The following is a 25,963-nucleotide window of genomic DNA, read 5'->3' as shown; positions in this document are numbered from 1 at the left end:
AGTTTTAACATGTTTGGACTTCCCTGGAGGTCCAGTGGTTAGGACCCTGCGCTTCCACTGCAGGGGGCACAGGTTAGATCCCTGGTCGGGGAATTAAGAGTCCACATGCTTGGAGGAGCTGTAGAAAACAAAGAAACAAAAACCGTGTTATTTAACATTATAAAGGTAGCCAGTAGGAAAGAGAAAACTATTAGGAGTAGAGAGAAAGGGTTGGTGGTATGGAGGTATAAGGGAATCAGATCTTCATCTAGCACAGCATAGAGTCCATAGAAATAGTCTAACGTTGATAAACCAGGAAACAGCTGTATAGAATATACTTGTAGTATCCGTAGAGGATGCACTGGAAGAATATTCAAGAAACAGGTCACATTGGCTACCTCGAGAAGGAAGCTGGGTAGATAGAGAACAGGGCTGGGAGGAGGATTTTTCATGCTCTTATTTATGCCTCTTGAATTTTTAAGTTACTTATTCACAAAGTAAACAATTAAAATAGAAAAGAAATAGCAGCGTCAAGATGTGCTTATGCAAGTACACGGAGGAGATTCATTACAGCATCATTATAATAGAAAATGTTGGGAAGACGCAGACGTCCATCAGCAGGAGACTTGTTCTATAAATTATGGTTCCACCATACACAAAATTATTTGCAGCTGTTAAAAAGAATGAGGCAGCTTGACAAGAACTGATTTGGAGACAAGTAAAAAATAGTAAAGTACAGGGACTTCCCTGGTGGCACAGTGGTTAAGTATCTGCCTGCCAATGCAGGGAAACACGGGTTTGAGCCCTAGTCTGGGAAGACCCCCCCCCATGCCGCGGAGCAACTAGGCCCGCGAGCCACAACTACTGAGCCCGCGAGCCACAACTACCAAAGCCCGCGCGCCTAGAGCCTGTGCTCCGCAATAAGAGAAGCCACCTCAGTGAGAAGCCCGCACACCGCAACGAAGACCCAACGCAGCCAAAAATAAACAAATAAATAAATTTATATAGAAAAAATAGTAAAGTACAGAACAGTGCTATTGAATGTTACCGTTTATCTTTTTGAAAAAAAAATCATCCATTCAAGAAATATTTATTGAGTGCTGGGCACTACCCTAGGTCTAAGGAGTCAGTGGTGAACATGATGCTGCCCTCACGGTGCTGACATTTTCTTTACTATTGATGGACTCTGTCTGGAAACCTACGCTAGAAACTGGTGATAGGGCTTCCCTGGTGGCGCAGTGGTTAAGAATCCGCCTGCCAACGCAGGGGACACAGGTTCGATCCCTGGTCCAGGAATATCCCACGTGCCGCCTGCTAAACCCACACGCCTAGAGCCCATGCTCTGCAACAAGAGAAGCCACCGCAATGAGAAGCCCACGCACCGCAAAGAAGAGTAGCCCCCGCTCGCCGCAACTAGAGAAAGCTCCCGTGCAGCAACGAAGACCCAGAGCAGCCAAAAATAAATTTAAAAAAGAAAAGAAAAGAAACTGGCGATAGTGGTTCTCTCTCAGGCTGGGGCTGGGGGCTGGGGTCAGGAGTAGGAGGAAGATGGACCCTTCACTGTATACGTTTTCGTTGCTTCAGAATGTTGATTCATGTGAAACATATTCACTATTCAAAATTATACCTCAATAAAGATGTTTTAAAAAAAGAAGAAAACATCATACAGTATAAAAACTGTATTACACAGCAAAAGAAATTATTATAAAATCCTGTTTCTTGAAAATAAATAAATAAAATTTCAATAGTATAAAAAAAAAGGCATAAATGGGAAAAGTTATTTTCAAAAAAGATAAAGATGATGTTAGGTGTGATAATGATGTTATGATTATGTCCTTTTTAAAAAAAGAGATGCCTTATGAGGTATTTAAGGTTGAAATGTCATGAGTTTGCAATTTGCTTTAAGATACTTTGGCAAAAAACAAGTTGATGGAATAAATATAGCAAAATGTTAACAACTGTTAAATCTAGGTGATGGGTATATAGGTATTGCTTTATTAGTCTTTTTTCTAGGTTTGAAATGTTTCATAATAATTTTTAATTAAAAAAAGATTAAAACTGCAAAAATTTAAAAACTGTGTGTATATATATATATGTGTATAGTAGCGGCATAAGCGTAATAGTCAGAGATATGGAAGTAATTACCAGAAGAAATAAAAAGAGGAATGGTTAAAAAATAATTTGCTACTGAAGGATGGGACTGGGTAGGAAAAGTGGGCTAGAGGACTGTTGCTTTTCATTATAACCCCTTTTATTATATTATTTAGGTTTTTAACCTTGTGCATATATTTCTTGCATGAAAAATAAAAACAGTGAAGACAGCACCACACACAAAATAAATAATGAAATATAGATCCGTCATGTGGGCTGGCTGCCCCGCCAGAGACCAGTCTCCATGGGAAGCCGAATTATAATCAGAGTGTTGCTGATGAGCATGGCCTCAGCGCATGGAGGGGGTCGCGTGAACCTGATGACAGGGGTCACGCGGTAGAGCCTGCCAGATAACCCAACACGCGTGTGCAAGGGGACCTACATTTCCCTGTAGGTCCCCAGCCTCCAAGTGGCCCAGCTGATCACTGAGTGACACCTTCTTTCTTTAGATGCTAATGCCTTCCAACAGATTCCTACCAAGGCTTGACCTATAAGCCGTCCTGTCACTCAAGGGTGACATTTTGAATCTCCACTTTGCCTTAAAAAATATTCTTTGGAGAGCTACCTTTCCCATTCCCAAGTTCTCGGAGGTCCATCTCAATAGCTGAGCCCAGGTCCTGCCTGCTTACTACACAGTAGGCGTTGTGCTACAACCCACATTTATCCTTACAGCCATCACTCAGTAAAGTGGGGCAAGGATCTGAGCACTCTTTGCACTGCTGCAGACTGCCTCTCCCAGTGGGGATGCAGCAGGAAAGAGAACTAATGTTTATCGTGTGCACACTGTGTGGCAGGCACTTGGTGTAAGGCCAGCCCCTCGTTCCTCTTCATGAAGAGAACAGGTGACACGGTGTGTTCACAGACACAATTACTGTTCGCCAGTCAGGCACACATACCGGGTCCTGGAAAAGACTCAGTTCTTTTTTCTTCCCTTTCAGTTTTATTGAGATATAATTGACATACAGCACTGTATAAGTTTAAGGTGTACAGCACATTGATTTAACTTACATACATCATGAAATGATGATCACAATAAGTTTAGTGAACATCTATCACTTCATAGAGAGACAAAAGAAAAGAAAAAGAAGAAAAACTTTTTCCTTGTGATGAGAACTCAGGATTTGCTCTCTTAACAACTTTCATATACAACATACAGTAGTGTAATTATATTAATCATGTTCATTACATTCCTAATACTTATTTAGTTTATAACGAGAAGTGTGTACCTTTTGACTGCCTTCATCCAATTCCCCTCCCCCACCCCTATCTTTGCCTTTGGTAATCACAAATCTGATTTCTTTTTTATGTTTGTTTGTTTGAAGTATAATTGACCTACAACACTATGTTAGTTGCAGGTGCACAGCATGGCGATTCGATATTTCTAAACATTACAAAACAATCACCACACAGTCAGTTCTTGACTTCAGATTTGGGTGATAACGAGTTCCCTGGCAGTCCAGTGGTTAGGACTCTGTGTTTTCACTGCCGAGGGCACGGGTTCAATCCCTGGTCCGGGAACTAAGATACCACAAGCTGCACGGCACGGCCAAGAAGAAAAAAAAATGATTTGAGTGGTATATTCCAACCTCCAATGAGTCGAGGTGAGGGAGGCTTCTCTAAGAGATAAGGCTCTTCCCAGGTCCCATCTTCGGTGGGACGTCGGACCTGGGCCTTTTTCCTGAATGGACTCCCTCTTCCTCCCTCCAGCAGCTCCTGGCTTCATTCTAACTCCTTCTTCCTCTCTCAAGGTCTCACCTTAGGTGTGGCCTCTGGCACGGAGTGGCGGTTATTTCTGTGCTATCTGGTCCTCTCTTGCCAACACATCCTGTGTGCTTTATCACTATGCTACGAGAGGTCTGTCTCCTACTCAGCCTTGAGTCCGTTACCAAGTAGTTTCCAGGCTCAAGGAAAGGGTGGTGGAGGGATGGGAAAGAAAACGCAACTTATCACAAATATTTGATCTTGTTTTTCTCCTCACGACAACCCTGTAGGGCAGGTGTTGATTGTTCTTATTTTGCACGTGAGGAAACAGGCTCAAAGAGATCATTTTCCCCGAGGTTCATTTTCCCACAACCCGGCAGACTGGTGATCTGAAGCCAGAACAATCTGGCCTCAAGCCCCGTGTTTGATCCCTGTACTCTGATCCCTCCCAGGTGGCTGAGAAACTGGAGATGCTGAAGAAACAGTACGATGAGAAGCTGGCACAGAAGGAGGAGCTTCGCAAGAAGTCCGAGGAGATGGAGGTGAAGCTGGAACGAGCCGGGATGCTGGTGTCTGGGTTGGCTGGCGAGAAGGCCCGATGGGAGGAGACGGTGAAGGTGAGATCATTGCACCACCTGGCTGTCCTTCTTCCCTGCCCACCAGTGCCAAGAGCTCCCGTCCCGTTTAGGTTGAGGGACAGGCGGGGGGAATGGGGATACTTGGGTGTAGGGACATCCAAGAATGGGGCATGGGAGTTCTTCCCCTCCACCTCCTCACATTTGGTGAGAATAGTAGAAGCAGAGACTTTTTGTACCATGGGGTATCTGCTTCTGGGTTTAGGTAGGGCTGGAAAGCACACACGAGGACCCTTGACATAGCCCACTGGCCTGATTGAAGCCGACCTGGGGCATGTCGTCTCTACCCTCGGTGAGCTCCTGGCTTCACAAGAGGGTTAGGCCTTATCATAAGAAATAAACATTGCTGTTAAAGATGGGGAACTCAAGGGAGTTCCCTGGTGGCCTAGTGGTTAGGATTCGGCACTATCACTGCCATGGCCCGGCTTCGATCCCTGGTTGGGGAACTGAGATTCCTGTAAGCTGCACGGCATGGCCCAAATATGAAGAAAAGGGAAAAAAGGACGGGGCACTCAAAAGTTGTGAGAGTAGGTTAGAGTTCTCAGGGTGCAAGGGTCTAGGAGAGGCAAAGACTCTCTCTGATCTGGATAGTGTCCAGAGGAGAGTGCCTTCACAGCAGTCCAGGTGTCTCCAGGCTGGGGGCCCAGGCAGCCTTACACCTCCCCTGCTGTCCTCCAGGGCCTGGCGGGGGATCTGGGCTACCTGGTGGGAGACTGTCTCCTGGCAGCTGCCTTCCTGTCCTACATGGGACCCTTCCTGACCAACTACCGGGATGAGATCGTCAACCAAATCTGGATCAGGAAGGTGAGGCAGGGCTTAGGCGTGACGAGTGAGCTCATGGGCTCTGAGATTGTGGCCTTTGGGAGTAACAGAGATGTCGGGAAGGGGCAGGGGTGCTGGACTCAGATCTCCAGGCTGAAGCTTGGGGCTCTTCTCACCCAGATCTCGGAGCTGCAAGTTCCTTGCTCACCCCACTTCACCTTTGATAAATTCCTGTCCAATCCTACCAAAGTTCGGGACTGGAACATCCAAGGGTTGCCCTCGGATGCCTTCTCCACTGAGAATGGCATCATCGTCACTCGTGGCAACAGGTAAGGATGCTGCTGGGAGCACGAGGCCGAGTAAGGGCAGAGCCTGTCTTCTGACTCACGCTTCCTCCTTCAGGTGGGCACTGATGATTGATCCTCAGGCCCAGGCCCTGAAATGGATCAAGAACATGGAAGGAAGTCAGGTATAAGGCTGGGGGACTGACTTGTCCCCTTAGATTCTCTTCCCAAGCCTAACTCTTTCTGAGGTCCTTCCCTTAGGCCATTACCCGCCTTGTATCCTGCAGCATTTCTTGCATCTTTTCCCTTGCTCTCTAGGGCCTACAGATCATCGATCTGCAGATGAGCGATTACCTTCGAGTCCTAGAAAAGGCCATCCAGTTTGGACACCCAGTACTGCTCCAGAACGTGCAGGAGTATCTGGACCCCACACTCAACCCTGTGCTCAACAAATCTGTAGCTCGAACTGGTGAGGGCCCAGGCTTATTGTGGGATTGGGCTGGAGGACAAATCCTAGAGCCCAGCCAAGTCAGACACAGGGGAAGAAAGGGCTGGGTCTTTGGCTCTGTCCTCTACTTACCTGTCCTTGTATTCAGACAGCCCTGGGCTGGGGCCATTAGGGCAGGCTGAGTCACTGCTACTGGATTCCAGTTGGGGAACAATGGGTCAGCCCACACCTGGTCACGTGGGGTCCTTGCCTTTGACCCTCCTGCGGGTGCAGGTGGTCGGCTGCTGATGCGCATCGGCGATAAGGAGGTGGAATACAATACCAGTTTCCGATTCTACATCACCACCAAGCTCTCCAACCCCCACTACAGCCCAGAGACCTCAGCCAAGACCACCATTGTCAACTTTGCTGTCAAAGAACAGGTGGGTGGGAGCTGATGCCTAGACTGAACTAGGGTGAACCCGGAAGGGCTGTAGAGTCCGGCAGGACTGAGAAAAGGCTAAGATTGTGTCGGGCAGCTGCGGATGCGGGGCTTGAGAGGGGTAAAGGGATGAAACGGGTAAAGGTCACCGCAGTGGGATTCTCACCACGAGTCCTGGCGATCCCAGGGCCTGGAGGCCCAACTGCTGGGCATCGTGGTCCGGAAGGAGCGGCCGGAGCTGGAGGAGCAGAAGGACTCGCTGGTCATCAATATCGCCGCTGGCAAGAGGAAGCTCAAGGAGCTGGAGGACGAGATCCTTCGGTGAGACCTTGCCTCCCCCGACCCCCGGCCCGCCGGTCTCGCAGGCCTGACTACAGCCCCGGGGGGGCTGATGGGGGGCCTCCCCACCCCACCCCCCACCCCAGCCCAGTACCCCTAAAGCCTCTCCATCCACGTGCCTCTTGGCTTCCCTCCAGGCTGCTGAACGAGGCCACAGGCTCCCTGCTAGATGACGTGCAGCTGGTGAACACCCTGCAGACCTCCAAGATAACCGCCACGGAGGTGACAGAGCAGCTGGAGACCAGCGAAACCACGGAGATCAACATCGACCTGGCCCGAGAGGTGAGCCCCTGCGCCCTCCGGCCCGGCCCCCTCCTTGCCCGAGCCCCGGCCCCTCCGGCCCTGACTCCGCCCCCTCCGCAGGCTTACCGCCCATGCGCCCAGCGGGCCTCGGTGCTGTTCTTCGTGCTCAACGACATGGGCCGCATCGACCCCATGTACCAGTTCTCGCTGGACGCCTACATCAGCCTCTTTATCCTCAGCATCGACAAGAGCCATCGCAGCAACAAGCTGGAGGACCGCATCGACTACCTGAACGAGTACCACACCTACGCCGTCTACAGGTCTGCACGCCTCCCCGCGCGCCGCGCGAGCTCGGCGGGAGGCCCGGTGGCTCTCCGCCGACCCCTCTTGCTACTTGTGCCTTCGTGCTGCCCCATGCCACCGCTCCTGTCCCCCTGCTCCTCTCTCCATATACTTGCCCTGGGTGGCGTCCACGGTCGGGGTCTAACCATCATCCACGGGCTGACTAGTCCCTGTTCCAGTGTATCTTCTCTTCAGGTCTCCCTTGAGCATTAGCCTTGTGTGTAGGACCGTCTCCTATACCAGCACTTCTCAAACGGTTCACGTGCCCACGACGCACTGGGAATAGTGTTAGAATGCAGACTCAGATTCAGTAGGTCTGGGCTGGGGCCTGGGAGCCTGCATCTCTAACAAGTGCCAGGTGAAGCTGCTGCCCTTGGTCTGTGGCTCGCACTTCGAGTAGCGAGGTTCCTGACCCCTCTGCCTGGACGTCCCACAGACCCTTCAAGTTCAGCTTGTTTCACATCAAACTCGTTATCTTCCCTCTTTCTTCGGGGCCACACCCCTGAGTGGCACCAACACCCACCTCCCAGGCACCCAAGCCAGAAGCCAGGAGGTGTTCCTGACTCTTCGCTGTCCTTCACCCCTCAGATCCGTCACCAGGTTTTGCTCATGATTCTTTCTGCAAACTGTTCCCCCACCCCACCCGGGTCTCCCCAGTGCCATGACTGCACTTCAGTGGAGGCCGCCGTGATCTTTCTGAATTCCCCAACGGGCTCCCAACAGGTCCTTCTGCCTCCGAGTCTGTCCCTCTCTAATCTGTCCTCCTGCAGGCGCCAGCGTGAGCCTTTCAAACACAGAAATCTGGCCATGCCACTCCCGGCTTACACTCTTTGGTGGTTGTTTCGTGTCCAGTGGCCACAAAGTCCTCCGTGCCTTGGCCACCACCTGCCTCCCAGCCTCACCTTTCCCCTCCTTACGCTGGATGCCTGAGCACCGCTGACCGCCCTGCACGCCATGGTTTTCCCGCCCCCACTGCCTGCTTTGCTTGTGCTCTGAGCTCTCCCTGGCGTCCTCCCCTCTCCGCTCTGCCGCATCACTCGGTAACTCAGCTGTACCTCCGGCAGCTCTGCTCCAGGCAGGGCGGGGGCTGCCACCCTTGTATAGGACTCATCACATCCTATGGTAGCCAATGGCCTCTCGCCTGTCCTCCCCACTCTACCTGACTTCCTCCAGCACAGAGACTGCGCTTGTTCATCTTTGTGTCTTCAGGACCTGGCAGAGTACCTGGCACGTAGCAGGGGTCCAGTCGTTGTTGAGGAAACTCTGGGGAAACCACGTCCTCTCTCTAGTGCCCCGAATGCTTGGCTGTTTACAGGAGGTTTGGATTCGAAGCTGAGTAAGACCCTCCTTCTGTGTAGGGCTCTGTGATGGTCTGCTCTTCTCTCAGGAGGCATTCATGCTGAGTACCCTGCCTCCCGCACCCCCATCCCCTGTCCCCCTCCCAGGTACACCTGCCGCACCCTTTTCGAGCGCCACAAGCTGCTGTTCAGCTTTCAGATGTGTGCCAAGATCCTGGAGACTTCCGGCAAACTCAACATGGATGAATACAACTTCTTTCTGCGCGGGGGCGTGGTGAGTGGAGCAGAGGGCACATCGGAGGGTGGGGCGGACGAGGCTGGGGATGGACTCCAGACCCAGAGGGTAAGGCCCGAGGCTCCAGCGAGCGCGCGTGCGCGGAGGAACGCTGGCAGGAGCAGGCGCCTGACAAACTCCTGGGGGGGCCGCGGGGAGTGACTTGCCTTGTGCCTCCTTGCCCGAGTTACAGGCGGGGCTTTGGGCCCCTTACCTGCGACCAGCTGATTGGTATGAGCTGGCCACTCTTTCACTGCTTCTCAGGCCACTCCTTCCCCAGCCTAATTTCGTGGCCACCATTACACTTTCTCCCTTGTAAACAGCCTCAGCCCCTTTGCACACCACCCCCCCTCACCCCCGGCACGGTGTGGCATTTGCTCGCTGAAGCTACCGCTCTGGTAAGATCCAGCTCTCCTTCCCCTCTGTCCCAGTGTGGCCCATGCAGCTGAGCTTGGCTGGAGAAAAACATGCCCACACCGACTGGACTCACTTTAAATCCATGACCGTACACCTCAGGTGGGCCCTTAAAGCTGCCAACCATACCACGGTTCCCTGATCCGTCAGCACACCCTCCTTGGACAACAGTTTCGTTCCTTTTGCCACCTTCACTTCACCTCTCATCTGGATTTTAGCAAGAGCCTCTGCCATCCCTAGTCTCTCAACACAGCGACCAGAGAGATTCTTTGAAAATGGATGCCCCATCACTGATGTCATCCCCCGCTGCCCAGCTCCACACTCCGTCCACTCCAGCTGCACGGGCCTCCTCCCGTCGCAGACATATCCCACCCCAGGGCCTTTGCACTGGCTGTTCCTTCTGCCAGAAAATTGTTCCCCCTCCCCTCCTTCAAGTCTTGATTTAAATCTCACCTCACTGAGATTTCCTTGACTCTCTTATTTAGTATTTCAGACTACCCCCAGCACTTCCAATCTGCCTTATCCTCCTCAACCTATTCTCTTTTTCCGTGGCACTGCCACCTTTATCGTACTAGATAATTTACTTGTTATGTTTTTGGTTCAGTATCCGCTGTCTCATGTTGGAAAATAATCTCAAGGGCAGAGGTGTTTGTCTGTTTTGTTCAGTGGTGTGTCCCAGGTGCTTAAAACACATAGTTGGTGAACAACAAATATTTGTTAAAAAGGGTAAATGAGTGAGTGAACAGTTAGTTTGTGCTTCTGTGAAGGGTGAGGCTGCAATTGAAATCATTCGGGTAGGAGGCATTATTGCCAGGCAACCACCAGAGGGCGCCCTCTTCCTAACTTCGGACTGTGCCATCTCCGCACAGCGTCTCAAGAGACCTAGCCCCCCCACCGCCCCCGCCACCCCACTTATTTCCCCAATAAAGGTGAATTCCGATTCACCTCAGATTCCTGTATTTACTTCTTCATTTTGTTTCATGAAATACTCATCATGGCTTTTCCACCTTGAAAAGAGAGATAATTCTTCTTTTGGGGTGTTCCCGGTCAATCGTTTTCTCCTCGCCACCCTCCCCCGCCCCAGGTCCTGGATCGCGAGGGCCAAATGGATAACCCCTGTACCAGCTGGCTCGCAGACGCCTACTGGGATAACATCACAGAGTTGGACAAACTGACCAACTTCCACGGGCTCATGAACTCCTTTGAACAGTATCCTCGTGACTGGCACCTGTGGTACACCAATGCCACCCCGGAGAAGGCTATGTTGCCAGGTGCCTGGGCGCAGGCCTCCCTCTCCTGCCTCTCTCCCGCCCTCGTTCAGCCGCGTGCCCGCTCTTCCCTCTCTGATTCCTCCCCTCTCTCTCCCAAGTTCCCTCAGCGCACCTGCCTCCTGACCCAGCGTTCCTGCAGGTGCCCCTTTGTTTACATCCCCTGCTCTTCCCGACTCACTCTCCCTGCGATTACTCACCTCACCCCCAGGTGAGTGGGAGAACGCCTGCAATGAAATGCAGCGGATGCTGATCGTTCGCTCCCTGCGCCAGGACCGCGTGGCGTTCTGCGTAACCTCCTTCATCGTCTCCAACCTTGGCTCCCGCTTCATTGAGCCGCCTGTGCTAAACATGAAGTTGGTCAGTGGCTTGGTTTCCTCCCCGCCTCCCTCTCCCTGTCCCAGTCGGCCGCCCGCATTTCCTCAGTCTCTGTCCCACTGCCTCACCCGGCCTTCTGCCTGAGCCCACGCCCTGTGCTGCCGGCAGGTGATGGAAGACTCAGCCCCGCGGACCCCACTCATATTTATCCTGTCCCCCGGCGTGGACCCCACCAGTGCCCTGCTCCAGCTGGCAGAGCACACAGGCATGGCCCAGCGCTTCCATGCCCTGTCTCTGGGCCAGGGCCAGGCCCCCATCGCGGCTCGGCTTCTCCGAGAGGGTGTGGTTCAGGGTCAGTGTCCGCCCTGTTCTTCTGCCCCCATCTGTGTCCCTGGCCCGACTGGCCACCACCTGCCACCTCCTTCGCCCTGCTGTAACTGCAGCTCCCACTTCTCCAGAAGGCCCCAGGGTGGCACCTGAGCATTTGGACCCCATCTCTCCCAACCACCACACACACAATCAGGTGGAAAGTGGGGGGACAGGTGGGGCATAGGGAATGGTTGCCACCGCATCCGGCATCTCCTTGCAGGACATTGGGTGTTTCTGGCCAACTGCCACCTGTCGCTGTCATGGATGCCTCACCTGGACAAACTGGTGGAACAGCTGCAGGTGGAGGATCCCCACCCTTCCTTCCGCCTCTGGCTCAGCTCCAGCCCCCACCCAGACTTCCCTATCTCCATCTTGCAGGCCAGCATCAAGATGACCACAGAGCCGCCAAAGGTATGGGCAACTGACAGCCAGCAGCGACCGTGCCATCTGGCCTACCTTTCCTCTTCCAGGCCTCAGAGAGAGGGTTTAACCTTAACAACAACACGGCTTTTTTTGATTCTACTGTCCTCTAAAAAATTCCACCTCCTTTCTCTCTTCTGTGCGCCGAACTCTTAGAACATAATAGTAATAGCTAACATCTCTTGAGTGTTATTATATGCCAGGCATTGTTCTAAATGCTTTACATTTATTAATCCATTTAACACACACACACACCTATCAGGTAAGTACTATCACCCCCATTTTACAGGTAGGAAAAGGAGGCAAAGAAAGTGTGTATAACTAGCGCTTGGACCCTTCAGACCCTTCCTCCTCCCGACATTTCCTTACATTCTTTCCCAGATGTCACTTCCCGGCCTTTCTCCTTCCTTCCCTCCAACTCTATTGAAAATTTTCTCTCCAATATTACAAGGTCACCACTGAATGCAATCAGTGAATTGCAGATTTAAAATCTGATGATGTTGCTGCATCCTACCCACTTACGTCCTACTTAAAACTATTTTAGTCGCTTTTCATTGCTTTTAATCAAGATCAAAACCCTATTCACATGGCCTGTGTGCCCCAGCGGGCGCCTCCCCAGCTTTGTCGGTCACCGCTCTCCCCTTCACTTTCTTTGCTCTACCTACACCGTTGATTTTTAAATTGCTTTATTGTTCTTCCTTGATAGACCCTGTATTCTCCTGCTTGGGGCTTTTGCATGTGCTGCCCTCCCTGCTTTCCTCCCCGTCCCCTCCTTTGCCCCTTCAGGTCTCAGCCCCACCAGCACTTTCTCAGAAAGACTCTGACCTCCATGTCTAGGTAACACTCCTAAAACCTTCAACACTCCCTCTGGTCTTCCTGCTGTGGGGAATTTTACACGTATTAGTGTGATTCTGGTTGATGCCTGACTTCTTCTCTGGACTGTAAGCTCCAAGAAGAGGGCAGAGGCCATGTCTTTTTTCTCCCCTCACCGTTTTGCTCATCCTATGACTAACACAGGGACGCGCATGTATTAGGCGCTCAATAAATGAGGACCGTTTGCATGCACAGGTGTGTGGATGTCTTTCATCATTAAATCCTTTTTGACCACCTGGAGGCAGCTGGCACAGTTGACTGTCCCTCTCCCTGGTTTCCCTGACACACACTTCTGGTCCCCCCCCCTCTGTTTCTTGCCACATTATTTATTACTTCTGTGTTTCTTTCTCCTCCTGTCCTTTCCTCATTCTACATTTCCTCCTTTCACAAGTTGATGGAGAAATTGTCCTCTTCCTGATTTCAACCCCAATCCCCATCTCTGGCTCCAGTATCAAACTCAGTGCCGGGTCTGAATTCCATCTGGTTACGAAGCATTTCTTTTTGGCACACCAGCACCATAAATCCCACGCTCTCAAAACAAGTCATCCTCCGCGTAGACTATCTCCTCATCCCATTTTTGTTAATGGTGCCACTAATTTTTAAAAATATATGTTTAAAGTTGATTTTTATTTATATTCTTTTCTGCCAACAAAAGCATTCTGTACCCCCATTTAAAAATGTCAAAACAGTCCAGAAGTGTGTTGCCAAAGAAACAGAATTTTTTTTTTTTAGTTCATTTTTTAAGAGCCTTTCTTATTGCCTCCTAAGAGAGGTGTGTGCCTTGGTAGCCCGTGGGCCCTCTGTTGGCTGAGCCCCACCCTCTGTGATGGGTAGAGATGTGTTGGCCCTGAGGTAGGTGCTGTTTAGGTCGGCATGATAAGCAGTGAGCGTGGAGGCAATGATGAATTGGAGCAAAACCCAGGAGGAGAGAGGAATCAGAGAGGATGGCTCTGCCGTGGTTGGGTCACCAGAGGAGAGGGCCCTGTTCTAGCTCAGCCCAGGAGAGCCTCCTGTGAAATGCTGCTTGCTGGTGACGCAGAACCTTCCTGCGACCCACCAAACCTTCAGAGAAAGTAGGACGTTCAGGGTATAGTTGGTGCAACCAGATTTCTTTTGGAAGCTGACAAAGAGGCCAATATTTTTAAAATATTTTATTTGGAAATAATTTTAAACTTACAGAAAAGTTGTAAGAATAATAGTACAAAGAACCCTCACATGTATGTTACCCAAATTCATCTGTTGTTAACATTTTGTCCCACTTGCCTTATCATTTGATCTCTCTCTGTTTTTCTCTCTCTTCTCACTCACACTTCTTCTGAAACATTTGAGAGTGCATTGCATGTATCCTGGCCCTTTACTGCTACATACTTCAGTGTATTTCAGTGTAAAGGGCTCAGTCCTAAGAATAAGAATGTTTTCTTATATAATTGCAAGCACAGTTGCCAACTTCAATAAATTGATACACTCTTTTAATCTAAATGTATTATATACTCCAATTTTGTTAAATGTCCCAATCATGTCATATATATACAGATGGGTTTCTGGGCCCTTTATTCAGTTCACTGGTCAACTTGTTTATCCTGGGGTCAATGTACACTGTCTTAATTACTATATAGCCCTATAATAATTCTTGATAGCTGGGAAGGCAAGTCCCCTCACCAATGTCCTTCTCCAGGCTATTCCTGACCTTTTATTCTCCAACATAAATTTTGGAACTAGCTTGTCAGGTTTTCACCAGAAAAATTCTATTGATCAATTTGGGGGAAATCATCGTCTTTAGGATATTGAGCCTCCCAATCCATGAGTATAGTAGGTCTCTCCATTTATTCTTTTTTTTGTTTTTTGTTTTTTTGGCTGTGTCGGGTCTTTGTTGCTGCGCACGGGCTTTCTCTAGTTGCGGCGAGCGGGGGCTACTCTTCCTTGTGGTGCGTGGGCTTCTCATTGCAGTGGCTTCTCTTGTTGTGGAGCACAGGCTCTACGTGCACGGGCTTCAGCAGTTGCAGCATGAGGGCTTCAGTAGTTGTGGCGCGCTGGCTTAGTTGCTCCGCAGCATGTGGGATCTTCCCGGACCGGGGACTGAACCTGTGTCCCCTGCGTTGGCAGGCGGATTCTAAACCACTGCGCCACCAGGGAAGTCCCTGTTCTTTATTTCAATAAAGTTTTGTAAGTTTCTCTATAAAGATGTGTAAAGGGAATTCCCCGGTGGTCCAGTGGTTAGGACTCGGTGGTTTCACAGTATTTTACATAATTTGATGATGTTATAAATGGTATTTTTAAAAATTATATTTTCTTTTTGTTATTGGTCTATCCAATGTTCTTACTTCTGTTTTCTCCCTGCTCCATTCTGTCCATCATATATGAGTCTTCTTAAAATACTCTTTCAACGTATCACTGTCCTACTTAAGACAGAAATGGCTCCAGGATACCTGGTGAATCAGGTCCAAACGGCTCCAACTGCCCTTCTTATTGCACTCCATCTGCTCATGGCCATTCTTTCCCCACCTGAGCACTTGCACTTGATTTCAGTTAGACTTCTCTTCTCACTTTATCTCCCCTTTGTGCCTTTATTTCTTCAATTCTTCCCATCTCTGGGAAACTAAGGCCCTCCTCTCAGCCTCGTCACATCCTTCCCATTTGTAAGACTTAGGCCAAATCCCAACCTGTTCATGAAGCCGGATAAATCCAATCACATAGAACGTTCCTCCTTGATGAGACACTATCTACTGACCCTTTGCCCATAGTTGTGTACATTTTTCTTCATCAGTAGTGCACGTTTATGTTTCTGTGCATATTTTCTGGCACTCCCAAATTGAGTCGGCCTACCCACCATTGAGAACATCGTGGTTGAGGGGATCAAAAGGCGGGGGGGGGGCGGTGCGGAGACAAGAAGACAGGGCTGCCACTAGCCCATCCAGTGTCCGTGTGTGAATCAGGGAAAGGCACGCAGCCCCGTGAATGAGCGCACACCCTGGCCTGCAGCTCAAGGGCTGGATTTCAGCCTCCACTCATCCCTTCAGCCAGTGCCCTTGTGCAATGGGCAACCTCCACAACTGTACACGACGGTGCTAGTGGCAGGGCCAAGCAAGATGCATGTCATCCCACCTCTGTACTTCATTGTCCCCAGGGCCTAAAGGCCAACATGACCCGTCTTTACCAACTGATGACAGAACCACAGTTTTCCCGCTGCTCCAAACCCTCCAAGTATAAGAAGCTGCTGTTTGCACTGTGCTTCTTCCACTCTGTGTTACTTGAACGCAGAAAGTTCCTGCAACTCGGCTGGAACATCATCTGTGGCTTCAATGACTCCGACTTTGAGGTTTGTGCTAACCAGGGTCCCTCATCCCAGCCCTGTCTCCTTACACTTCCTGCCCCACGGCTGCCCTGCAGGAATAGCCACTGACAGGAAGCCTGTGTTAAAGCGACCCTGGAAGGGTTCCTGCCATAACTGTGCGTGGGGCTGGGGGCTCGGGCTGGGACCGCACACAGGTGTCAGAGAACTTGCTGAGCCTCTACCTGGACGAGTATGAGGAGACGCCCTGGGATGCGCTCAAGTACCTCATCGCTGGTGTCAACTATGGCGGACACGTCACGGATGACTGGGACCGGCGCTTGCTCACCACCTACATCAACGACTACTTCTGTGAGCAGGCTCTATCAACCCCCTCCTATAGGTGAGGGGGTGCGCTGAATGGGCTGGGGGCAGGGGAAGTGCGTGAGGAGAGAATGTGAGATTGGGAGAAGGCAGGCTTTGTGGGACTGTGGGGCGGGGGGTGGAGCAAGAGCCAGGAGTTGGAGGAATGGGGTCTCGGCCTGGCATGGGAGCCCCAGAGTCCCCACGACACAGGGATAATTATGCGGTGGCTCCCCAGGTTGTCAGTATTGGAGACCTATTTCATCCCCAAGGATGGGAGCCTGGCCTCATACAAGGAGTACATTAGCATGTTGCCCGGCATGGACCCCCCCGAGACCTTTGGCCAGCACCCTAATGCAGATGTGGCCTCCCAGATCACTGAGGCACGAACTCTCTTTGAGACTCTGCTTTCCCTGCAACCCCAGATTACACCCACCAGGGCCGGAGACCAGAGCCGGGAAGAGAAGGTAAGGACAGACAGACACCTGGGGGAGGGAAAGCAATGAGGAAGAGGGGTCTGCACTCAGAGCTCAGAGCTCCTGCCTCGGCAGGTCCTTGAGTTGGCTGCTGATGTGAAACAGAAGATCCCTGAAATGATCGACTATGAAGGGACCCGAAAACTGCTGGCTATGGACCCCTCCCCACTCAATGTGGTGCTTCTTCAGGAGATTCAGAGATACAACAAGCTTATGGAGACCATCCTGTAAGATGGAGGGCGGTTCTGTGGAACGTGGTGAGGGAGCACGAGGAAAGGCCTTCACTCCCTGCCTGTGATGGCTCTCCCAGGCCCATCCCACCCCTAACCCTCCACCTTACCCTGTTCAGGTTCTCACTGACAGACCTAGAAAAAGGCATTCAGGGCCTCATCGTCATGTCTACAAGCCTGGAAGAGATTTTCAATTGCATCTTTGATGCCCATGTCCCTCCGCTCTGGGGAAAGGCAAGATTACATTACTGTTGATCCTAATCCAACAATGAACTCTCCTTTCACCCCTGGGCCGGTGACCTCCTGGTTTTAAGGAAGCATATAGCAAAAAGCAGTGAGCCTGGGCTTTGGGGCCAGACAAGTTCAAGGTTGAAATCTGACTCTGCCCTTTACTGACTGACTTTGAAAAGTTATTTAGTTAGAAGCTTACTCAGGGTAAGTTCCTAGCCTCTCCAAGGATGTTTCAAGGATTCCCAGTACTGTGCACAATGCTAGAAGGTGCTTCATTAATGGTAACTGGTTAATATTACTGGTGCTATTGTTAATAGTTGTCATTTTATGCTTCTTTCCTGGGAGTTGGCTTTTGGAGAGCTGTGCCAAACTATGATTGGGGAACAGGGGCTGACAGCATATATTCTTCTTATAGCTGCTGCAAGTGTTGAAACAAGGATTTGAATGCATGAATAAGTGAATGAATAAACACACACTGCCTTCTCCTCCTCCAGGCATATCCCTCACAAAAGCCATTGGCTTCATGGACCCGGGACTTGGCCATGCGGGTGGAACAGTTTGAGCTGTGGGCCAGCCGCGCACGGCCTCCTGTGATCTTCTGGCTGTCTGGCTTCACCTTTCCCACTGGCTTCCTCACTGCTGTCCTGCAGTCTTCAGCTCGCCAAAACAATGTGAGCAATGTGGAAAGTGTGATGGGGACGGTTGCTGAGGATATGTATCTGCTCTCCTCTTTGGGGGTCCTCCCTTATTCTCACCTTCAATCCCCAGATTTCAGTGGACAGCCTCTCTTGGGAGTTTATTGTTTCCACTGTGGACGACAGCAACCTAGTGTATCCACCCAAGGTGGGAGCCAGATGTGCTCGGGGTTCCAAGCAGAGGGGGTTCTGGTGGAGGAGGAGGGTGCTGGGAGCAAAGGTGGGAAACAATTGGTTGAGAGGGGAGGAGAGGTGGCAGGACAGGGGTGCTGGCAACTGAGGGTCTAGATTTCCCCCCAACCTGCCCCCATGTCTCCCCAGGATGGTGTCTGGGTTCGGGGCCTATACCTGGAGGGTGCTGGCTGGGACCGGAAGAACTCCTGCTTGCTGGAGGCAGAGCCCATGCAGCTTGTTTGCCTCATGCCCACGATCCACTTCCGGCCTACAGAGAGCCGCAAGAAGAGTGCCAAGGGTGGGACAGTTCCCTCAAGCTTGCCTGCTCCATCCCTAGTTTGGATCCTAACCCAGTCTCTGCTCCACCCCTCCCCCACACTTGCTCCTGCCCTGCTCTGCCAGAGGCTTCAGGGTCTGACTTTCTCCTCTCCTTCCCCGAAGGCATGTACTCCTGTCCCTGCTATTACTATCCCAACCGGGCAGGCAGCTCAGACCGCGCATCCTTTGTCATTGGCATCGACCTCCGCTCTGGGACCATGACATCTGATCATTGGATCAAGAGGGGCACTGCTCTACTCATGAGCCTGGATAACTGAGAGGACCTCCCCTTCTTCACCGCTTGAGGGAGGGTCGAGGACTCTAAAAGCCAAGGCTGATAATGCACCTCGGACAGACGCTGGACCTCACTCTGGCCTTGACCTTGGTTGAATTTGTCGTCTGAGGGGGCCCTGGTAGTACCCGGTTGTGCTAGCCATAAAGGTGGGAGAATTGTATTGGAGCTCAGTGCATTAAAACACCCACAACCACAAGCCTTAAGTCTCTCAATGGGATGCTGGGGGTTTGGGGAAGGAGGAAGCCCAGGCCTTACGGAGGATGAGAGCTCCTATGAGTAGCTACTGGACCGGGAAAGGAGCAAGGGAAGTGGGAGGTCTTGAGAGGGAGGGGAGGCGTGGCCTTGAACGAATGGGCAGGGCCGTGGGGCCTAAAGAAGATGTGGCTAAATCTCTGGGCAGGACTTGAGCGAGTGGGGCGGGGCTTACTTTGGAAGGGCGCGTGATCCAAACGGAATAGGGGTTTGTCAGGCAGGGATCTGTGCTGGACCCCCGTACCTTGCACCCTGAACCCTGTACCCCGCATTCGGCATCCTATTCGGCACCTGTGCTGAGGCGAGCGGGACCGGCAGAAAGCGGGGCGGAGCCTGAGAGAGGGACTTAGGCGCGGGGAGGGGCGGGACCATGAGAAGGGGGCGGGGCTGGGGCGCGGGGGGTAGGGGGGCGGTGTTTGTGTTGGAAAATCCAACTGCGCCACGGGGCGGAGCGGCCCCCCCAGCCCCGGCCTGGGAGAGGGGGGGGCCGCTCGACCCCCTGGGTGACCTTGGGGAACCTGAACACCTGGGACACCCCAGAACCAGGTAACGGGGAGCCGCGAAGGCGTCTGGAAAGGGAAACCATCTCCGCGCAGTGGGGCGGGACTCCTGAGTCGCAAGAAGGGTAGAGCTGGGGATGGACGTTCGGGTCTCTGGAAAGGAAGGCACTGGGAAGAAGACTGGGCGTAGGACATCTGGGTCCCCTAGAAAAGAGCAGGGCGGGGGTGAGGGAAGAGCTGGGCGGCAGATGTCCTGGGTTCCGGATGTCGACAGGGGCCTGAAAGGACTGACTCCCTGTTCCTCTTGGGCTGGGATTCCCCTTCCCGACCCTAGGGCGGGGGCGGGGCGCGGCGGTCCCTAACTGAAGGGCAGGACCAAAGATCAGGGTTTGCAGTTAGGTCAGTGCGATGGCCTCTTGAGGGCGGGTGTAGTCAGGGATGTGTCTCAGGTCCCGGGCCGCGCCAAGTCTCCCTCTGGTTCTTCCCACGGGTGAGGTATGTAGCCTCAGCTCTGACCCTCACACTGGGAGCCCCGACAGCTTCCCAGCGGTAGCCTTTGCCCCCATCCCGTCCACCGCACGTCACCTCCCTGCACTCGGCCTCACCCCGATAGTCTCCTCATCCCCGGTCCTGCCCCCACTCTGACACCTCCCGTTCCTAGCTTCTCGCCCTTCTCGGGCCCTTCTCCGCTGAACCTTCGCGACGTAGCCGCGAGATGGCGAGAGCGAGACGCACAGCGCGACTCAGGGGCTTGGGGTGGGGGATGTGGCCGTGAAAGCAGCCGAAGCCCCCCGCCCCGGCCAGAGGGAAAGGTGGGCTGAGGTGCTTGTTTGACTTCCTGTCATCTCGGTCCCCCTCACAGGAAATTGTGGTCGGGAGGGCAAAGGGCATGGGCGGGGGAGGGGGTAGGGACTCCGCCTCCCGGAGCTGGGGTAAATAGTGGGGAGGGGGCACGCGGGCAGGTTGCTAAGCAACGCAGATTCGCTTCCTGTCTGCCGCGGCTTGTGGCTGATTTAGGATGGGAGTTGGCAGAGTGGGGGGCTGGGAGACTGCGGCGAAGGTCGAGGGCAGGTCGCCTGGTTCTCGAGACAGGGAGATCCCTAGGAGGAAGCAGGGGAGCAGCGAGCGAGCTGCGCTGCCACAGAAACGGACTCGGCGTTGGTCCGGAGGGAGGCGGGACCCAGGCGCGGCGCTGAGCTCAGCTCTCCTTCCCTCCCGGGGGTTGCTTGCCCTGTTGCCAGAGTAACTGGAGAGCTAGACTCAGGAGCCGGATTCCCTAACTCTCGCGTCCGCCCAATCCGCTCCAGCGGCTGCCTCTGACATCAGGGCCTTGGCAGCCAATGTGGAGGAGGCATCGTAGAGCGACAGGAAGAGGGAAAGGGGAGGGGAAGAGGTGGAGGCTGGGAGCGGGTAGCTGCCCGGGACCCGCACGTGCACTCCCACACGCTCGCGCCCACTCCCCCTCCCCGCGCCGCACGAGCCCGAGTAACCCCCCGCCCCCCGCGCCTGCGCGGCGAGTCAGCGCTCGCCGCTTCCCCCAGTTACCCCCATCTAGAGACTCTGTTCGCAAACTAGTACCGGGCTGCACTCACTCCTCAGCCCCGGGGGGACCCAGACGTCTGGGTCCGCTAGCCTTTCTCTGGGTCTCAAGCCGTTACTGCCCAGCCTGGCGTGGGAGGAGCCAGCTACCTGTTCCCCACCAACCCCCAGCTGGTGCCCCACTCTCCCAGGTGGGCTGGGCGGAGCTGTGGTTTCCGGCCCCATATGCTCCGCCGCTGCCTTCCCGGGCTCTGGCTAAGGTTGCCTCTCCAAGACGAACGGAACGGGTATCAGCACCCCTTCCCGAGGCTTCACTCGCTCGGGCTCAGCTGCTGTTGGTGGCTGGGGAGGGCGCTGCAGGGAAGCCCCGGACGGGCCAGGTGACTCTTCCCGGACCATCACAACCCGTCTTCGCGTGAATTCCTCCCCTTTGATGTGCACCAAAATCTTTCTCATCCCTAACGTTTCTTCCCCCCTCGCCCTGGTGCTCTTTGCACCTCCCTCGGCTCCTTTCGGGCTGCCTCTCCCGGTCTTCACTCGTCCTTCTAGGCTTCTCCCAGTTATATAACTCTTCCTCTTGCCGTGTCCTGATTTCAACTCCACAGACTCCGCCCTGGAACAGCGCGGGGAGGGGCAGGAGAGTTGGGACCCAGACAGATTCCGGCTGGCGGCCGGCTGGGGCACGGGGGATCCCGCTGATGGGAGACGGAGCCCCGCGGGACCTGGTGCCCCCGCCCCCCACCTCCCGCCCCCCACCCGAGATCTCGCCCAGGAGAGAGAAGGCACAGTATCTCTGAGAGGCGTGTCGGGACTCCGTCAGAAATGTGGGTTGGGAGGTCAGGGCTGGAGGCGGAGAGGAGGAGCCGAGAGGCTCGAGTTCATGGGATTGGAGCCGCGTTGGGGGCAGAAGATAAGGGCGGGACGCCTGGGTTCCTTCCTTCCTCTCCTTTTTGGGTTCCCAGAATTCCTAAGGCTATTTCCCAGGAAGCTTAGCCTGAGGCTCCTCTCCGCCCCTCGGGGTCAAAGGTCTGTGTTAAAGGTGGCCTGGGATGATGTCACCAGTGCACGTGCCCTTTCCATTCCGGCCCCCTCCCCCCACCACACCCCCCGCCCCGAGTCCAGTTACAACCCCGTGCCATCTTTTTTCCCTCTCCCTTCCCTTGGCCTTAGCGTCCTGCAGGTGGGAAACCCTGGCCTGGAGTCTTGTGAGGGGGAGGGGCACGGGTGTGGTGTGGTGGACTTTGCCCCTTTGCTGGGCGAAGCGAAGCCTGGGTCACTTTTCCCTAGACTGGCACGGAAGAGCTTTTCCTGCAAGCCCCCCGTCCCTCCTGGAAAGAGTCTCCCAGCAGTCTTTTTACTTTCCCACCTGCTGCATTGCCAAGTGTCTCATTGCCCCCGCCCCCGCCCCCGTATTGAGTTGAAGTGGGAGTGGTTGCCGGATAGCTACCTCCCAGGAGAAGAGCTGTGTGGTATACTGCTGGATACCAGCTCAGCCCTGACCTTAATCAATGGCACCCTACCCCCAGCCCCAACAGTGAGGAAAAGGGTCAAGAAACTGTGTTAGACTGAAAAGTCAGGGCCTTTATTCTGTGTAGGTGGGTGGATCTCTGTCTCTTGAAGGAAGGGGACTCAGTTGATAGCTATGGCTGCCCTTCTCTATTAAGTCCTGGGGTTGGTTATGGTATTGGAAAAAATTGGTTTCTCTTTTTATGTACCTTAGGGCTTGGGCTGTCAGATCAGACCTGGATTCCATTCCCAGCTCTGCCACTTAGTGGCTGTAGAGACTTGGAAAGGTCACAACCTCCCCGTGCCTCATATTCTTAATCTGGAAAATTGAAATATTAATACCTACCTTCTAGGCAATTGATAGGGAAAAAAATGAGATAATTTATGCAAAGCACTTAGCACAGTGCCTGGCACAGAATGAACACTGAATGAACGCTTGTTATGAAATGCTTATTATTGTTAAATGCTGTTATTATTTTTATTATTATGGTTGGTAGGCCTGCTTCAAACTGGCCAAGACCTTAGGAGTTCTCCAGGGAGAAGTGGAGAGTTTGTGCTAATTTGGTAGGTCGGGGGGTGGGGTGGGGGGGCTGGGGATTAGCTTCCACTGCATTGTGCACTTTATTTGATGAGGGCTTTAGTCAGATTTGTATTGCTTTCTTTGCGATTATTTTTTCCCTCTTCTTGCAGAAGAAACAGCTAAGACTATTCCTCTGGCTGTGAAAATAAAATAATTGTATTGTGGTTCTTGATTTTTGAGCAAGACCCCAGTCCCCTCCCATGCTCTTTGGAGCCTTTCAGTTTTACAGAGGGACTCCACAGTTTCCTTTGCGGGGACAGGGCTGGCTGAGGGGTGTGTAAAAGGTTCGGGTGGGTGGGTAGAGAGACTAGTGCTGGGGGCTGGGGGGGGCGGGTAGTTAAAGGAAGAGACCGGAAGGGAGGAGGAGGGAGCCTGCTGGTGGGGAGGGAGGGAGGGGAGGAGGAGGTGGAGGAGGAGGAGGAGGAGGAGGAGGAGGAGGAGGAGGAGGAGGAGGAGGAGGGAGGGAGGGGGTTGGGGAGAGCCTGCTACAGTTCTTTGTTTGACTCCGGGACTCAGGGACGGGGAGGAGGAGGGAGGGAGGCAGAGGCTGCAAGCGCCGGGGCAGGCCCAGGAGGCAGAGGAGGGACCGTCTCCCCCGCCCCCCCCAGCCCCCACTCCCCCCCCCCCGCTGCTCCCCCCCCTCCCTACCCGGACTCCGGGGGCACCGCCGGGGGACAGACACCCAGCAGGTAACCCCGGCCTGGCTCGCCCTCCCCTCTCGGGTTTTCCTCCACACCCTCCCAGATGACCCCTTTCCCCGGTTCCGTCTCCCCGTTTCCCCCGGCCTTGCCTCTTTGCCCCCTGCCCTCCTTGTTCCATCTCCCCACTTGGGCTAGTCGCCCGCTGGCCGCGCCGCTGTCTCGTGCAGCCCAACTCCCTTCCCCTCGACCGACAGCCTGTGCGCCCCAGGTCTGCCCGCGGCACCTTTCGGGGCTCTGTCTCGCTGCTTCTCCAGGCTTTGCTTTCCTTCCGACCTGTCCCCTGGGGCTCTGAGGAAGGAGGGAGTCCCTGTCCTTTTCTCGTTTCCCCAGTTCCCCGCCCCCCAACTCTGGCCCCTTTCTCCTTCTAGCAGTCTCTAGGGGTGGGGAGAGAACCGGAATTTGGGGGGCCCTCTGGAGGGGCAAGGGGCTATGTGTCGCGGGCGAAAGGGTCTGTGAGTGTGTTTGGGGTGGGGGCGGGGACGGTTAGAGACCCGGCTGCCTCTCTGTTGTCCCTTTAAATGGCCCTCACATTTCTGGGGACTCGTGGGGGGGGAGGTGGCAAGCCTCTGCCTGGGGGGCAGGGCCCTCTGTTCGTCCACACAATCAGGGGTGGTAATGATTTAAAGGGACAGCCTCGGTGTGGCCGCTGCCACCCTGCACCAGCGGGAGGGGGGAGCCGGCAGGCCTTGTCTGGGGAGGCTTGGCTGGCGAGCAGGGCATTTGAGGCTGAATCTGTTTCGGGGCCTGCCAGGTCTGGGACAGTGCTGCGGATGGGACCTGCACGGAGGGGTGACAGCTTGCCTGGGGGGCACTCAACCTGGGCCTTCTCCGGGGCCCCACCTTTGGGTTCATGGACTCCTTGGCCAAGAATCCTTGAGTCTAAACTACGGAGTCTGTCGGCCATCAGGTGGGGGCCACCGGCAGGTCTGCAGGTCAGCAGCCTGTCCTGGGCACACTGGAGCTGGCCCTTCAGCTTCCCCTTTTGTTGTTTGGTTCTGTGCACAAGAAAGCCCCAGCCCCTCCCCCAGCTCCCCCTTCCCGTCCACATGCCCCCCCCACCACACACACCCACCCCAGCTGTTGGACAGATGAATTACAGCCTCCGGCTTGGGGCCAGGGCTGGTGAGGGATTAAAGCTCTGGGGCTGGCCCTTTAAATGGCTGTTGGCCCCTCCCCCACTCTGGTGTCCAGACACCCCATACGCACCCCGCTGACCCCCTTGGCTGACCCCCTTGGCTGCCCCTCACTCCTCCTCTTGGTCTGTCCTAAGGCCCCTCCCCAGCATCCCCTTCTTCCCCAACACAACCACAAATACAAATGCTACAGACTAACACACACACACACACACACACACACACACACACTCACACACACTCTCTCTCCCTCTCTCTCTCTCTCTCTCTCTCTCTCTCTCTCTCTCTCTCTCTCTCTCTCTCTCTCTCTCTCTCTCTCTCTCTCTCTCTCTCTCTCTTACTCACTCACTCTCTGGTCTCACATTCTGAGTGTCCCTGTCCTGGAGGGTTCCAGCCTCAAGCTCCCTTCTCCAGCAGAAGGACCTTGCCTGCCTGGCCTCCCTAGCCTGCAGCTGACCACTACCCTGGCCAGGTGAGGGGCCTTGCATGGGTCAGAAATAGCACCTCCCCTGGGGGCAGTGTCATCAGCAGCTGAGGCAGCTTGCAGCTCATTGCATCATGGATGCTGGGGGCTGGAGGCCTGAGCCTCTGGGGCAGGGGGAAGGATGGGGGCTGGAAGGACAGGGAATGGAGAGGCTAGACTGGGAGCCCAAGTGTCTGGGTGCTTAAGGGCAGAGAACTATGGCTAAGAGGGCAGAAAACATAGGTCCCTGAGGAGTGAGTTTGAGGTGAGGCAGACTTAGGTCTGACCCCTGGATGGACACCAGATTCTTGGCCCTGGACCTAGACATGTAACTTCTTGTCTCTGAAAGTTAGGAGGGGAGGGAGTGGGCCTCTATCACCTAATTGGGCCACATAGAGGAAGGAGGTGATGGGGAAACAGGATATGGCCTTGATGGGTAGATGGAAGGGAGGCTTGCAGCAGAGGCCACTTCCAGACCCAGGCCCAGAGTCACAGTCCTTGCTGAGGAGGAAGGCTCCTCCCTGCTGGGCCCGTTCATCTAGTCTGGCCACCTGTGCTGCTCACCAAGACCTGCCTGCATCAGCCTGGGGGAAGGAGAGGGGGCAGAGTCCAGAAGGTGGGGTTGTCTGGTGTCTTGATAAGGTTAGGGAGGAGGCAGAACTGAAGGAAGAGTTTCTGTGAGCCTGAGGCCAGGACTGAA

General features: G+C 53.8%; 2 protein-coding genes across 2 annotated transcripts in view; both read left to right on the top strand.

Moving 5' to 3' along the window:
* Positions 1–18,721, top strand: part of LOC103002677 (dynein axonemal heavy chain 2) — a 105,696-nt gene extending 86,975 nt beyond the window's left edge. Inside the window, exons 77-89 of the mRNA XM_057536803.1 lie at positions 10,376–10,562; positions 10,771–10,919; positions 11,046–11,229; positions 11,467–11,657; positions 15,664–15,855; positions 16,026–16,210; positions 16,409–16,637; positions 16,722–16,873; positions 16,996–17,110; positions 17,602–17,778; positions 17,876–17,950; positions 18,124–18,274; positions 18,418–18,721. Of these exons, the coding sequence (XP_057392786.1) occupies positions 10,376–10,562; positions 10,771–10,919; positions 11,046–11,229; positions 11,467–11,657; positions 15,664–15,855; positions 16,026–16,210; positions 16,409–16,637; positions 16,722–16,873; positions 16,996–17,110; positions 17,602–17,778; positions 17,876–17,950; positions 18,124–18,274; positions 18,418–18,572 (2,142 nt within the window). The 3' untranslated portion in view covers positions 18,573–18,721. The remainder of the gene's footprint in view (positions 1–10,375; positions 10,563–10,770; positions 10,920–11,045; positions 11,230–11,466; positions 11,658–15,663; positions 15,856–16,025; positions 16,211–16,408; positions 16,638–16,721; positions 16,874–16,995; positions 17,111–17,601; positions 17,779–17,875; positions 17,951–18,123; positions 18,275–18,417) is intronic.
* Positions 4,288–7,503, top strand: LOC130706011 (dynein axonemal heavy chain 2-like). Its single transcript, XM_057536804.1, has 9 exons — positions 4,288–4,448; positions 5,145–5,270; positions 5,409–5,557; positions 5,631–5,697; positions 5,831–5,981; positions 6,234–6,382; positions 6,569–6,702; positions 6,858–7,002; positions 7,203–7,503. Exons 1-9 carry the CDS (start codon positions 4,302–4,304, stop codon positions 7,470–7,472), a joined length of 1,338 nt encoding a protein of 445 aa, XP_057392787.1. The 5' UTR covers positions 4,288–4,301; the 3' UTR covers positions 7,473–7,503.
* Positions 18,722–25,963: the final 7,242 nt, after the last annotated feature.

Source organism: Balaenoptera acutorostrata, chromosome 20, assembly GCF_949987535.1.
Source record: "Balaenoptera acutorostrata chromosome 20, mBalAcu1.1, whole genome shotgun sequence".
NCBI lineage: Eukaryota > Metazoa > Chordata > Mammalia > Artiodactyla > Balaenopteridae > Balaenoptera > Balaenoptera acutorostrata.
This window is presented reverse-complemented; position numbering and strand designations above follow the sequence as displayed.